This window comes from Mus caroli, unplaced genomic scaffold (genome assembly GCF_978045245.1).
Source record: "Mus caroli unplaced genomic scaffold, Mus_caroli_1 scaffold_9, whole genome shotgun sequence".
NCBI lineage: Eukaryota > Metazoa > Chordata > Mammalia > Rodentia > Muridae > Mus > Mus caroli.
The window spans coordinates 15,701,754-15,716,118 of NW_028227264.1; the positions used below are offsets into that span (position 1 = coordinate 15,701,754).

Sequence of the window (14,365 nt, forward strand, 5' to 3'; positions counted from 1 at the left end):
TATGGAAACTTAGAATTCCGTTATCATTTCCAGGGACCTTGCGTATTGGTTATATCTATGATTTGGTTTATTTTTCATCTAGATCTTTTATTTGGATCTTGGGTTCTCACAGATGAAAAGCTCACTCTAATTTTGGCAATGCTGGTGGTATGTCGTCTTTAGAGGTAGCAATCTGAGGTGATTTCATGGTAGATGTCAGCGCTAGAGAGAGTGGTTCCTAGTGGTTCCTGACCTGAGTTTGATCCCTGGAACTAATGTAGCTGAAGGAGAACCAACTCCCAAAAGTTGTGCTCTGACCAACATTTGTGTGTCATGGCACACATGTAATAAGTGCATGTAACAGAAGTATAAGATATGATCATATGTGTTTGATAATCCCTCCATCTAAAGCAAACAATTTCACAGCCTTTTTTGTTTAACTTAGAAACAAAGCAGGCTGGTGGAGCTGTTTGGCTCTGTTTGCTTCCCGGTTGTGTTCATACTTATCTTTCCATGTGCTGGATAATGCTTTATAATGCTGGGTAATGCTTTCATGCGCCTCCTGCAATCATTTCCTCAGCGCTAGAGAGCTGTGCCAGCTTAGCCCAGCTCCAGCAGCAGGCTGCTGGGGTTTCAATCCTGACTCTCATTCATCCCCTGAGGAGTAACCGTACACACATAATTCCCCCTCTCCAGACCCCCTTCTTCATTCTATAAATGGCATGGTGACCTTAACAGAGTTCATTGTTGGTGGAACAAATGAATTTATTTCCCTGTCCCTGGCTCACTGTGATGACCACTGTTATTTTGGGGCATAATGTCTTAAAATTCACTTCTTCACTTCTGTCTAGCCTGTGGACTTCCTTCATAATATTTCCTTTAACCTGATGGTCTTTTGTTTTGTTTTTTAATTATTTATTTTTATTTTATGTGCATTAGTGTTTTACCTGCATGTATATATCTGTATGAGGGTATCAGATCTTGGAGTTACAGGCAACTGTGAGCTGCCATGTGGGTGCTGGGACTTGAACTTGGGTTTTCTGGAAGAGCATTCAATGTTCTTAACCGCTGAGCCAATTCTCCAGCCACCTAACCTGATGCTTTAATTTACTTTTATTTACTGTTGAAGGTGACACTCGAGAAATGCAAGAATCATTATCTCTGAAATTGCTTACAAGTCTTTTAGTCAAAATGAGCTTATCCTAGCAACACTGATATATTAATTACAGCGCCCTGAGATCCTGTTTTAGCTTCCAAGGCTACAGAGATTGCATGCATTCATTTTCCTCCAGGGTCCCAGTTTAAATAGCTTGTAGGAGGAAAGGCAGACCCACTCTTTCTTGAATGGCATTTTTCTCCTTCACTGGCATCTAGTCTTAGAGTGTTTCTGCTCTCCCGTCCCTCCTGGAGGAACGCTCGGGCAGGAAGAGAAGTGCTTTGCTGCAGCTGCTTCAGTGACCTGCTTCCAGTGCTTCCAATGCAAGGGTTTAAAATCAAAGGCAGGGTCTGCAGAAATGCCTTGGAGGGGAAGAGAGCTTACCTCTTACATTTGATTTCGCTCACACTGGGATCCCACAGCTCTGACCTCCATGGGCACTTGCAATCTCAGGCACATAGCCCCTGCACACACACACACACACACACACACACACACACACATAAAGCAACAAAGAACAACAGTAACAAACAGAAATAGAACAAAGGCAGAACCAGGGGTAGTGATTTACACTTGGAAGGTTACAGCAGTAGAGTCGCCATTGGCTACAGTGAGACCCAGAACCTGGGAGGCTGAAGCACAGTTGCTGTTGCCATGGGCTACAAAGTAAGGCCCTGTCCCCAAAACAAAAACAAAAAACAAAACAAAATCATAAAAGGAAACAACAAAACAAGCAAGACTAAGTTGCACTAACGGAATTTCTCAAGCCTGTCTTTGGTTCAGACACGTTATGTGAGCCCTCCATGAACTGTCTGAATCTATACATAGTGTATGCATATACACTTTGTTCTCGCTTCAAAACTTAGCTGTATCTCATCCTTTCAAGCCTTTTTTCCTCTTGAGGTTACAGGTCATGCATGTGGGAAAATAATGAGTATTCGTATGAGCAGTGGTTGTTTAATGGGGCTGATCCTTTGTAACATTTCCTCATGACCTGGCCTTTTCAGAAGATGTGCGTCAAAGGAGTGACCATAGAACTAGGCAATTGAGCTCTTTGTAAAAGTTGCTTTTCTACTAAAATAGTAGTTTCTCAGTGATTTTGTGCGGTGTATAAGGATAGTTTGGCCACAATAAAGATGCATAGCCACACAATTATTCTATATGAGTTGTCCTCTGTTATATGAAACCTAAAACCTGAGAGTTAGGATTTGGGGGGGGGTTGATTTATTTTATTATTTTATATATATTAATGCTTTGCCTGCATATATGTTCATGGACAACATATATGCCTGGTGCCTGTGGAGATCAGAAGAGAGTATCTCATCCCTTGGGACAAGAGTTCTTTTAGATAGTTGCAAGCTGCCATGTAGGTGATGGGAATCAGACCTGGGTACTGGGTAAGAACGACAGTGCTCTTAACCGCAGAGCCAACTCTGTGGCCCAAGAACTAAACTCTTTAGCTGTTTGCATTACTGAACCAATCAGGAAGAGCCAGTAGCTCAGCTCTTTGATTTTCTGAAAGGATCCATCCATCAAGGGCAGCCCCGTGTTCTGCCATTATAACATTGTTCTTAATTGATGAAGCGTTCTTTTCTCTTTTGCTTGTGACCCAGGATTACCGATAGTGCTGGAGGAGAAAATCACTTTCCCTGTATTATCTGTTCTATAACCTTTGCCACGTGATGAGGCAGCTGTGTCACCAGAGGGTCAGTGATGTGCTTGGATGACAGCTAGTAGGGTACTGGGTCTAAAAGCCAGTGGTGCAGGCCTCAGATCCTGCTCCTCAGAAGATCAAGGCAGGAAAGTAACAAGTTCGAGGTCTTCTGGGACTACAGGGGAAGTCAGGGCCAGTTTAGATAGCTTAGTGAGACTATCTCAAAGTTAAAGATACAGGGCTGGAGAGATGGCTCAGCGGTTGCTGGGAATTGAACTCAGGACCTCTGGAACAGCAGTCAATGTTCTTAACCGCTGAGCCATCTCTCCAGCCCTAGAAATCTTTTATACCTTGTAATTTTCTATCCTTAAAGTAGATAATTTCCTTCTATTCCTGCCCACTTGCCCCCTTCCTCCCTCCCTTTCTTCTCTACAGGAATAAGAAATAATTTATTCAAGAAACAGATTTACATGACCGTGGCCCAGGAACACAGATTTAGGTTACCCTAGATTTCATGTTCCAATATGGAAGTAGTTTCATGAAGTTTTATATTTGCAAAATAAAGAAGACTTTCATCAAGCCAAATTTAAATCTCTTGGTGAGTGTACCAGAGAGGTGATCACACAGTGTAGGGAGCGCCTCTCCATACACCCCACTTGTTGTCTTTATGGTACTCTTAGCTTTGGGGTTGGTAGAAGTTAGTGGGTTGGTAACTTAAGAGATTCCAAAAGTTTTTATCTTATTAGTCCCAGGGTGTTAGTTCCAGCACAGAGACAGGCAGGGAATGGCTGTTCCTGGGGCTAAAGCTTGCTTAAAAGGAGGCAATCAGCTTCTGGACCAGCAACATCCTGACCGTCCTGCATCACTGCGGTCCATCAGTTTTTGCAGAAATAGCTGCTTTCCAGGCATTCTCATGGATAGTTCCTCTCATTGACCAAGTAGCACATGTTGAGCAGGCGGGGGCCACATATTATTTATTACCTATTATAAGCTCTCTCTTAGCCAGGAGGCTCATTCCAAGGGCCTGATGTCAATGAGGCGGAGCTGTATCACTTGCCCTCTTTCTGAGGGATGCCTTTATGTGTGTCTGTGTGACTGGTCTTGGTGAATCCCTGGCAGAGGGTAGAGAGAGGCCCACTGGTGTCAAATGGGTCTCCATTGTCACAGTAAAGATAGGGCTTTTTTGTTAGGGGAGTCTTCCTTGCACTGTGATGTCTCTGAGGCTGATGAGAACACACACACACACATGGCATGTCCATATGATGGTTTTATAGGGCGGGGGAAGGAATTCTTATGAACCCCATCCCAACCCTTGTCCTTTTGTAGGACAGTAGTGCTCAGAAAAGCCTGAGTCTTGACTCCTTTAGTGTTTGTTTCCAAAGCACACTTGATGACCTATAACTTGTTGCTTTCCATTTTATTTGAGTAAGAGTCAGTTTTCTTTTACTACTCTCTCTATTTAAACTTACCTTTTAAATTCTCATGTGTGTTGTATATACACTGTTTCCCCCTCTCTCTCCTCCTTCCAACCGTTCCCATGACACCCATTCCAAATTCATGGTTTCTTTTAAGCATGTGTGTCTATGTCTGTGTGTATGTGTATTATATACTTATGAATATGTAAATGATTCTGCTGAGTTCATTTGGTGTTGCTCTTTCATATGTTTTAAGGACTGACCCCTTGGTATTGGGTGACTACTTAGGGGTTCATATATGAGGATAACTCTCTCCACAATCATTAGTTGCTCTTCATTTAGGGGTGGAACCCCTTGAGATTTCCCCCACCCACATTGGCACATCAACTGGTAGTCTCATTGTTTGAGTTTTATTTAGGCAGTCATATTATTGAGATTTCATGGATGAAGCAGACTTCCTGGTCCTCTGGCTCTTACGACCTCTGCTCTCCCTCTTCTTAGATGTTCTTGGGGAATGAGTGGTGTTGTATATGTATCAGCTGTGTCTGGGTATCCCACAGTCAGGTGTTCTCTGCACTTTGACCAGTTGTGGGTTTCTTTAATAGTCTTCTACTGAAGCCTTCTTGGATTTGAGCTACACGTATCTGTGGGTGTAAGGGTAAGCATTTAGAATGTAGTCAGTAATTATATCAGTTGAGGGAAGTGGAAATAGTAGGTCCTCCTTTAAAATCCATGAGCTTCACTAGTCACAGATAATTGATTGGGTCCTCAGCTCCTTCCTGCTGAGGACCCCTTATGACCAGTGAGACAGCTGTTGGTTACCACTAGTTGCTGTGCCACCTTTGCATCTTTAGGGATATTCTGCCATGCTGATTATTGTCGTCGTTTGTTAAGTACCACATCTCAGTAGGACCATTGATTGCTTTTCTCCTTTGACAGCTTGCATAGCAACATTTCAGTCCTGTGAGGGGTGGTGCTCAAAGGAGGCTTTCAGTTTAATTCTTCCAAGTCCTGTGTTCAAAGTGTGTGATGTCTTCAACAATAAAAACTCCAACTTCTAGGAGGCAACCAGAGGCAACAGCAATAGCTTATATTGCTTGGGGAGTGACTTGGACTCCCAGATCAACAGCTTGAAAGGAGGTTCTTATGCCTGTACTGAGGGGTTTAGTCTATAGCTCCTTGGGAGAACATTATTACCCCAAGTGAGATGTGTGTGTGTGTGTGTGTGTGTGTGTGTGTGTGTGTGCGCACGCGCGTGCATGCTATATATATAAACATATATAATGTAATTATAAACATGTATAAATATATATGTTTATATATAGCATGCATATATATGTGTGTGCATGCTATATATATAAACATATATAATGTAATTATAAACATGTATAAATATATGTTTATATATAGCATGCATATATGTGTGTGTGTACGTGCTGTATATATAAACATATAATGTAATTATAAACATGTATAAATATGTTTATATATATATATCATGCATATATATATATGCGTGCGTGTGTGTGTGTGTGTGTGTGTGTGTGTGTTATAGTGGTAGGTAAATGTAAAACATGGTCCTCTGGCTATTTCAAACAATGTAGCCTTACCCCCCACCCCCACCAGGTCACAGAGCAAAGTACTGCCTGCATCTTAGTGTCAAGATGTAGAGATCAATCTAAGTATTTTTAATATTTCCTCCCTCGATGCTGAAAGCTCCTCCTGGCTTTCCCTTCATGTGACCCTTCATGTGACCTGTAACCCTCAATCCCAAGATGATGCACGGGTGCATGTCAGCATCGTGTTAAAGAATTTTCATATTTTACACTGATAGAATTATTTTATTGGTATATGACTATATTTGTCTGTTCTTTCCATACAATTTCTTGTTGAATGAAAAACAACAAATGTGGGGCCCTGGCTTTGCCACTGTTTTTACAGGTCTGATTTGTACCGCGGATTGATTTCTTTCTTAGTGGGTTTTGGATAGGTTCCTGGCTTTGCGATCTTTTTTAAAGCTCTGCTCCTTTCTGTGTAGCTTGTCATCTGTTTATTTACAGTTGCAGTTTTTGTCGTCTGTCCACTTCTTGTTTTATCGCTTCTGGTCTTTCTTTCTTTCTCCTTTGAACATACTACTCACTGGTTAGTTGTAAACTCCAAGACATAAATATTCCTAATTTGAGGAAATGTTCCCTGGATCTGTTCTTCCAGCCCTTCCCCCAGCAAGAACACACAGCAGATTGCTGTTGAGATTTGAATGTCACCAACAGACAGATGAGAGTGGCTTAAGATGGATAATGAAATGCTTGAAACACAGATGGGCTCATAAATCAATTTTCATTTTCTTAGGACTTCCTTCTGACACAAAGAATCAATGTAATTAACACTGGTTTCAGACCATTATCATCTGAGTGTCATCTCTATAGCCCTATTACCTAAGGCTCCATTTATTGGATGACTGCTGGATGCAGTACTTTGGTCTGAGACTTGGTGGGGGAAAGGATACATTAAAGTCTTTACTAATAGGTAGTTATTTGGGGTTTTGATGGTGGTGGTGGTGGTGGTGGTGGTGTGTGTGTGCGCGTGTGCGCATGTGTCTGATGTGTGTGTGTAGAGGGGGTGTTGTATGTAGATGGAGCCTTCAGGATCCATTTACCTTGGTTATTGAGACAGGTGTGTCACTGGTCTGGGATTTACCAAGTAGGCTAGAGTGGTGGCCCAACGAGCCTTCTCAGATCTCCTGTCTTCACCTCCCTAGCCAAGGTTACTGTGTCAAGCCCACCATCTTGGGTTGTTCTGTGTGTTTTTAGGGATTGAAGTTAGATCTTCAAACTTGTGTGACAAGCACTTTACTGACTTTGGATCTTGTTTGTTTGTGGAGACAGGGTGTCACCACTCAAGGTTGCCTGCCTCTTCCTCCCCAGGGTCAGGAATAGAGGCGTGTATACTTCTACATGCTGTAAAAATTACTTATTTGAAAAGCACATCTTCCACAGAAACAGTAACCATGGTCTCAAAGGGAGCACCCAAGAATCCCATGTGCGTTACTCATGTTATAAGATTTAAAGTGCAAAATAAGGAGAAAAGTACATGGACTTGAGGGCAGAGGTTTTAGGAGACAGCAGGAATAGTTAAGCTCCACTGGGTACTGAATCAAATAGAAAGGCCTTGTAGGGTTTTGTAGCTGATAGTGTCTTTTTGTTTGTTTGTTTGTTTATTACAACAGAGTCAGGGTGCACTAAGGGTACAGGTGATATTAACCTATGGATTTTTATTTTCAGATAACAGGCCTCTTTCTGCTTTCTCTCCAGCATCAGCCACTGGCCAAGATGATGATGGTAGTGCCCATTCGCTGTACGTCCCAGACCACTACTCTACGTTAGGAAGGCTTGATAGTTATCGGTCCACCGGGCAATGCTTGGAAACCAGGGATACCAGCTGTCAGACCGAAGACGTGAAGGTCATCCCACCATCAATGAGAAGGATCAGGGCTCACAAGGGGGTAGGCATTGCTGCCCAGATGAGCCACCTCTCAGGTTCCTCAGGAAACATGTCTGTGCTGAGTGACTCAGCCGGTGTTGTGTTCCCATCTCGCCTCAATAACGATACTGGTTTCCACAGTCTTCCACGTACCGGCCCGAGAGCAAGCACCTATTCACTGGAGGGAAGGATGGGTGCCCTGGGCTCTACTGAAGATACCGATGACACTTGTCCCTACCAGGGGGATAGCTCACAGGGGCATGAAAACTTTGCGCATTTAGGAGGTGCCTCGAGTACTGGGATGCTTTCGAGGCCCAAATCCCAGCAGTTGAGGTTTTTGGAGAGTCCAGCATGTGTGGTTTCACCTCATGCAGCCTACTCTACCAGTGTCATCCCAAATGCCACGCTACTGTCCTCTTCAGAGGTTATTGTCATTCACACTGCTCAGAGTGCAGGACAGCTGGACAGTAGAACACCCGGTTCATCTTCATATTCAAAGATAAAACCCAGAGACCGTCCCACACCCAGATGTTCTGTGAAAGATGACCATCAGTCCCCCAGTCATCACTGGAATGAGGGTCATCTCATTCATTCACGGGCTTTAGCCTCCTCTGCCCCCGGTGCCACCACACTGTTATCCCTCCATGATTCAGAGGTCTCTCTAAATGCCTCAGCAAACAGGGAGAATGGATCCCAAGCCATACTCTATCATTGTAGAAACAACCCAAGCTTTCCTGACCACCCTTCAGATGTGGATGGCAAAAGCGAGTGTAGTTATTCGGGGGACAGGGGATGTGGCAGTTCTGAGCCCTGGGAATATAAAGCCTCCAGCAATGGGCAGGCATCCCCACTGAAGCCACACCTGGCAACTCCTGGTTGCTCTACTCCCACAAGTAACGTGAGCAGCTGCAGTTTGGACCAAACATCTCTCAAGGGGGATACCAGGTCCCTGTGTTCAGAGGACCATGATGGTTACTATACTACCACTCACGAGGCTGGGAACCTGTACAGTCTCAGTGATGGCTTCGGGAACCCCAGGCACAGCATGGTCAATGTTTTTGATGGAAGGGCTCAGAGAAGCCAAGGGGATCAGGCCGCTCACCAGGATAAAATCCTTTCGAGAAACATCTCTCTGAAGAAAGCAAAGAAACCTCCCCTGCCACCATCCCGGACCGATTCTCTGCGAAGGATTCCCAAAAAGAACAACCAGACAAACGGTCAGGTGCTCAATGAGAGCCTGATCGCCTCGCTCCAGCATTCACTGCAGCTAAGCTTCCCTGGCAAGGGCAGCAGCTCCCCTTCCCAGAGCCCCTGCAGTGACTTTGAGGAACCCTGGCTCCCCAGGTCCAGAAGCCAGAGCATTGTTAGCGAGGGTAGTAGCTTGACCTCCACCACCACTCCCAATGTGTATTCTCTCTGCGGGGTCACTCCGTCCCAGAGCGACACAAGCAGCGTCAAGTCGGAATACACGGACCCTTGGGGTTACTACATTGACTACACAAGCTTGCAGGAAGATCCAGGGAACCCCACCGGGGGCTGCTCAGCCAACACTGAGGCAGCAACTGGAAACGGGCCAGTACGCCACATCCAGGAGGGGTCGAGAGTCCCAGTGCCCCAAGTGCCGGGCTGCTCAGTTAGACCAAAGATCACCTCACCAGAGAAGTCACAGAGAGTCACCTCTCCATCCAGTGGGTATTCTAGCCAGTCGAATACACCCACAGCACTCACCCCTGTGCCTGTGTTTTTAAAATCAATGTCACCAGCAAATGGAAAGGGGAAGGCCAAACCCAAGGTACCAGAAAGAAAATCGTCTCTGATCTCTTCTGTGTCCATCTCATCATCGTCCACTTCTCTCTCTTCTAATACTTCTACCGAAGGAAGTGGGACCATGAAGAAACTGGATTCAACCCTGGCCTCGGCCCTTGCCCCTCCCCCTCCTCCTCTTCCCCCTCTGCCTTCTCTGGGTCTGGCAGACAAGTCCCCTTTTCTTCCACCTCCTCCTCCTCTAGCAGATTGCTCCGAGGGCTCTCCTCTGCCACCCTCTCCCATGTTCCCCCCTCCACCACCAGAAGCCCTTGTTCCCTTCTGCTCCCCCACCGACGGGTGCCTTTTTCCTTCTCCCACAGCAGTTAGCCCCTCTCTTCCAAGATCCTCGCCTCCTGTGCCAGCACCTCCACCTTTATTGCCCTCCTCAGGACCCCCGCCCGCTCCGCCTCTGGACCCCAAACTCTTGAAAGAAAACAGGCCCTTTTTCAAAAACTCTAGCCAGTCCGAATCCTCTAGGGAGGCCCGTAGGCGGCCTGCCAACAAGGAGGAGGGCTGCCGACCCCCCATGCCCCTGATCACCACAGAAGCTTTGCAGATGGTGCAGTTGAGGCCAGTGAGGAAGAACTCAGGTGCCGAGGCAGTCCTGTTTTCTGAACCATCAGCTCAGGAACAACGAACTCCAACTGCTCCACAGTATCACTTAAAGCCATCTGCTTTCCTCAAATCCCGAAATAGCATAAATGAAATGGAGAGTGAAAGCCAGGCTGCCTCTGTGACGAGCTCGCTTCCGATGCCTGCCAAGAGCCAGAGTCAGGGTGACCATGACAGTGCAGTCGAGCGTGGCGGCCTTCCGAGCTGCAGTGATGGAGCTCCAGGCCCGGGTCCCAGCCTCAGGACCACTCTGCTCCCAGACTCTTCACCCAGCAGGAAGCCACCCCCCATCTCCAAGAAGCCCAAACTGTTCCTGGTGGTACCACCTCCGCAGAGAGATTTCACAGCGGAGCCCACAGAGAACGGGAGCGAAGCTTTCCCAGGCGTGCCCAGCCCTACCAGGGCAGAGGGGGAAGCTGTGCGGAGCCAAGAGGAGAAATCCAGCCCAGCATACCGAGCTGGCTCTCATGCTACGGCTCCTACCCCCGGCAGTCCGGCTCTAGAACCAGGAACTGCAGGGTCCTTATCCCCTGGCATTGTGGAAGCCAATGCCCCCATGGTCCAACCTAATACATCACCGGGCCCCACACAGGAAGAGTCAGGCGAGAGCACTGTGGATGGTGAGAGAAATGCGAAGAGCTGCCTGTCTCAACAGGGCAGAGAAGGTAAGGCTGGCTGCTTTCTACTGCACTCTTCTGATCTTCTGGAGATGAGCCAAATAGGGCTACTGAGCACTCTTTGCAACCAGGTGAAGCAGCCTAGACTCTGGCAAAAGCCGGCAGTGAGTGGGCTTCTTAAACCTCATTACCCAAGCTGCTTTGTGAACATTTTAAAAACTAAGAGAAGAGAGGGAAAGAGAGAGGGGTGGGGGTGGAGGTGCCGGGAGGTCTGAGGCAGGCTGGGTATTCAGTAGCAGGAGAAACGCTCTTAACCAAATTTAAAAGCAATTTAGTCCAAAGTCTGTAGCAGGAAATAGCCCTGGCTGTCAGGCTAGCGAGTATCATTTCTACCTCTGTAAAATTTCTACCTCTGTAAACTCAAACTACAGAGCCACGGGGCTTTGCCATGGTTCTCACACTGTCGGAAATGGCAGCAAAGTGGCATATTTCAGAGCCGGGCAAAGGACTGAAGTGCTAGTCACAGCGTTTAGTGTTTGCCTGCTTTTCTTCTCTCTAGCTGGCTTGCTGGAACCCGACATAGCTGCCTCCTCTACAGACCCTGCGGACTTCTCTAAGGAAGAGGGAAGCGATGAGGTGCTGACTCCGACTAAACCCAGGACAACAGAAGACCTGTTTGCAGCCATTCACAGGTATTCCAAACTTTTGTCATATTTTAATATACTTTATAATTTCTTCTTTCTGGACGGGCTCCTCTGTTTGCATGAGGTTTTGTCTGTCAGCTAGCCACGGTTTATTTAACATTACTCATTTTAAAGTGTCTTTCTTATATATTAATTACTTTTTAAAGTTTGATTTCCGTTTTACTTTGTTCCATTGATTCTGTGCTGACATTGAGGACAGAATGTGATACCTTCTGGTAGACACAGCAGTGGCTGGCAAGGCACCTAGTGTGCCAGTCATGTGACTGAGTGTTTACAAGATTTGGAACCCGTCTGCGGTGAGGAATGCTGAGTTCTGTGGACTTACTGTACATAGACTAGCTCTACAGAGCCGCCTTCCTAAGGGTGCTTCAGTTGATTTATTGATTGTTACTTGTTTGTTGTCTGTTTAGAAAAGCCATGATTTCATAGTGCTTTTTTTTTTTTTTGCCTCCTTCAAGACTTTGTTTCCTTTTTGTTTCTTGTCCCCCAACTCTTCTCAGATCTACTCCTATCCAACTTTATGCTCTCTCTCTCTCTCTCTCTCTCTCTCCCTTTCTCTCTCTCTCTCTCAAATGAAAATTAAAAGCCACTAGAAACCATGGAATACAATCTGTGTTGGCCGGCTCACCTAGCTGCTTCCCTGGAAAGTGATTTGAAATACCCAGTAGCACTCCCTTGAAGAAAACTGACTTTTCCTCTCCCAGTAGTTATCATTTGTGAATAGCTTCTTGCTGAGGGCTGGGACTTTGCCCTCACTTTTGCTCCTTTCTGCTGGGATTTTATCTAGCTTGCGCTTATTAAGGTCTTTTACAGGCTGTGAGTTCATTCCTATGTCTAACCCGCCATGTCCAGAAAAATGCTATTTCCCTTGAAGTTGTCTACCACCTCTGGCTTCTGGCTCTAACCGGCTTTCCACCCACTACTTCTATATCCCAGAGCTTTGCTGGTAAGGATGCAAGGCTATAACTCTAGCGCCATCTGCTGGCTTTCAAAAAGAGCAGTTACTTTGTCAAAGGGAACTGCTTGTTACCTGGTAACAACTGATGGTTACTTTAGAGTTTAACTGATTTAGTAATTCAGCTTTGCTTATTACATTGCTTGGCCTTATCTAGATGAGTGCACCCCTACCCCACAGTGGCAATATAGTAGAAAATGATAAGATTCAGATATATGCAAGTACTTTAAGAACCAGTGTTGTGTAAGGGAACCCCCTTGCTGCTTACATTTCCTTACTACCAGGTTTTCAGATAACTCCTGTGAATATTTCTCTGCCATTAAGACTTTGTTTTGACTCGAGTGACTGTCCTTTATTTCCCTTCTGAGACCAAGTACTCTATAAATCATTGGATCCCTGAATAAGTAATCCATGTCAGCCAGCTCTCAAATTCTGGTGCTTCTGAGTTCAAGTGAAAAGACCGTTGCGTGTGGTAGAAGAAAGCCCCATCCTCACCTAAGTGCAACAAAGGAACATCTAATGTGGGGCAAACCACGCTGGAATGGGAGTTAACACATTGAGTTGACAGACAATGGTGTGCAGGTTTCTCTCCTCTTGGCTTTGTTTGACCTGTCACCTGCAGTATTGGTCTAAAAGGCCCAAAAGACCAAACCTGTTGCCTCATTGGTTTCTTTGATCTCATTAGAAACAGAAAGAGAGTGGGGCTGGAGAGATGGCTCAGTGGTTAAGAGCACTGACTGCTCTTCCAGAGGTTCTGAGTTCAATTCCCAGCAACCACGTGGTGGCTCACAACAGAGGGATCTGATGCCCTCTTCTGGTGTGTCTAAAGACAGCTAGTGCACTCACATAAGAAATAAACAGACAGATCGATAGACAGATAAATATCTTTTTAAAAAAAAAGAGAGAACTAGCTATCTGGTTCTTTCTTAAAACAAGGAAATGAGAAATGGGTCTTTTGAAAACAAACAAATAAAGTCACATTGTAGAAATTTACACCGATGTTCCTAACTGTAGCTGTGCTGGACACATTATAAACACTCAATAAATAGTTTCTGAATTAAATGAAACTAATTGGAATTTAACTGCCCTGAAATTCTTCTGAGACTTTAATGTCTTTCATTTAGCATGGAATGCACCAAGTTTCTAAATATACAGACAGGAATCTGTATGTATAATCACAAGCCACAGAGAAGTGTGTTGCCAAGTTGCTGTGTGTACTAAACACTCTGTTGTAAGGAAACCCAAGTGTTGCAAAGCCATGGTTACTGCAGATTTTTGTCTAAAAATACACCAAAGGGCTCTTCTATATTTTATTTTGGCAACCTTCAGAAGGCATTAAAGAATGTGTGGTTTCTGCTAGAGAGACAATGCCATCTCTTACAGATACAGAAATCATTCAGTGTATTACTCTCTGTACACATGGGAAAATTAGAGGCCAAGTAGCCTTAGGAATGGATTGAAAAGAAAAAGCTCAGATACATGCTAATTTCTGTTGTGGCATCAATACTGAATTAGCAGATGTAATCAGAATCCATCTGAATTCTGGGTCATTACCTGCAGCACTGACACTCGTGATGTAAAATACAGACGATCCAAATTGAAGCGTAGCTTTCGGAGTTCTAAAAGAATGCAAATTAATTCTCTTCAGATTTAAAGCCAGATGGAAAGTGTAGAACACCAGTTGAGGTGTGAAATTTTTATATTTATTGAAGTAATTAAACTTTAAGCCATTGTTAACTATTTAATTGTCATCTTTAGAAACACACACATATACACACAGAGAGAGACTATATGCAGAGATATCAGAAGTTCAAATTTAGTTCATTTTGTAAGCGGCAACTGCCCCCTGAGAATACCAGTTTTGGTTTCCTTTTGTTTTTAACTTGCCATTTCTTTTAGTTCTATATCTACACTTAAATGCCCTAAATGTTACAAAGCATCACTGTGCCTTTTTGTGCCTGAGCACAATCAAAACATTTTACCACAG

The 14,365-nt window shown here is 44.9% G+C and overlaps 1 protein-coding gene across 1 annotated transcript in view; it reads left to right on the top strand.

The window, feature by feature from the left end:
• The window catches only part of Nhsl1 (NHS like 1), a 217,440-nt gene that overhangs the window by 199,829 nt on the left and 3,246 nt on the right, over positions 1-14,365 (top strand). The window contains 2 exon segments of the mRNA XM_085842668.1: positions 7,516-10,767; positions 11,279-11,411. Coding sequence (XP_085698794.1) covers positions 7,516-10,767; positions 11,279-11,411 — 3,385 coding nt within the window.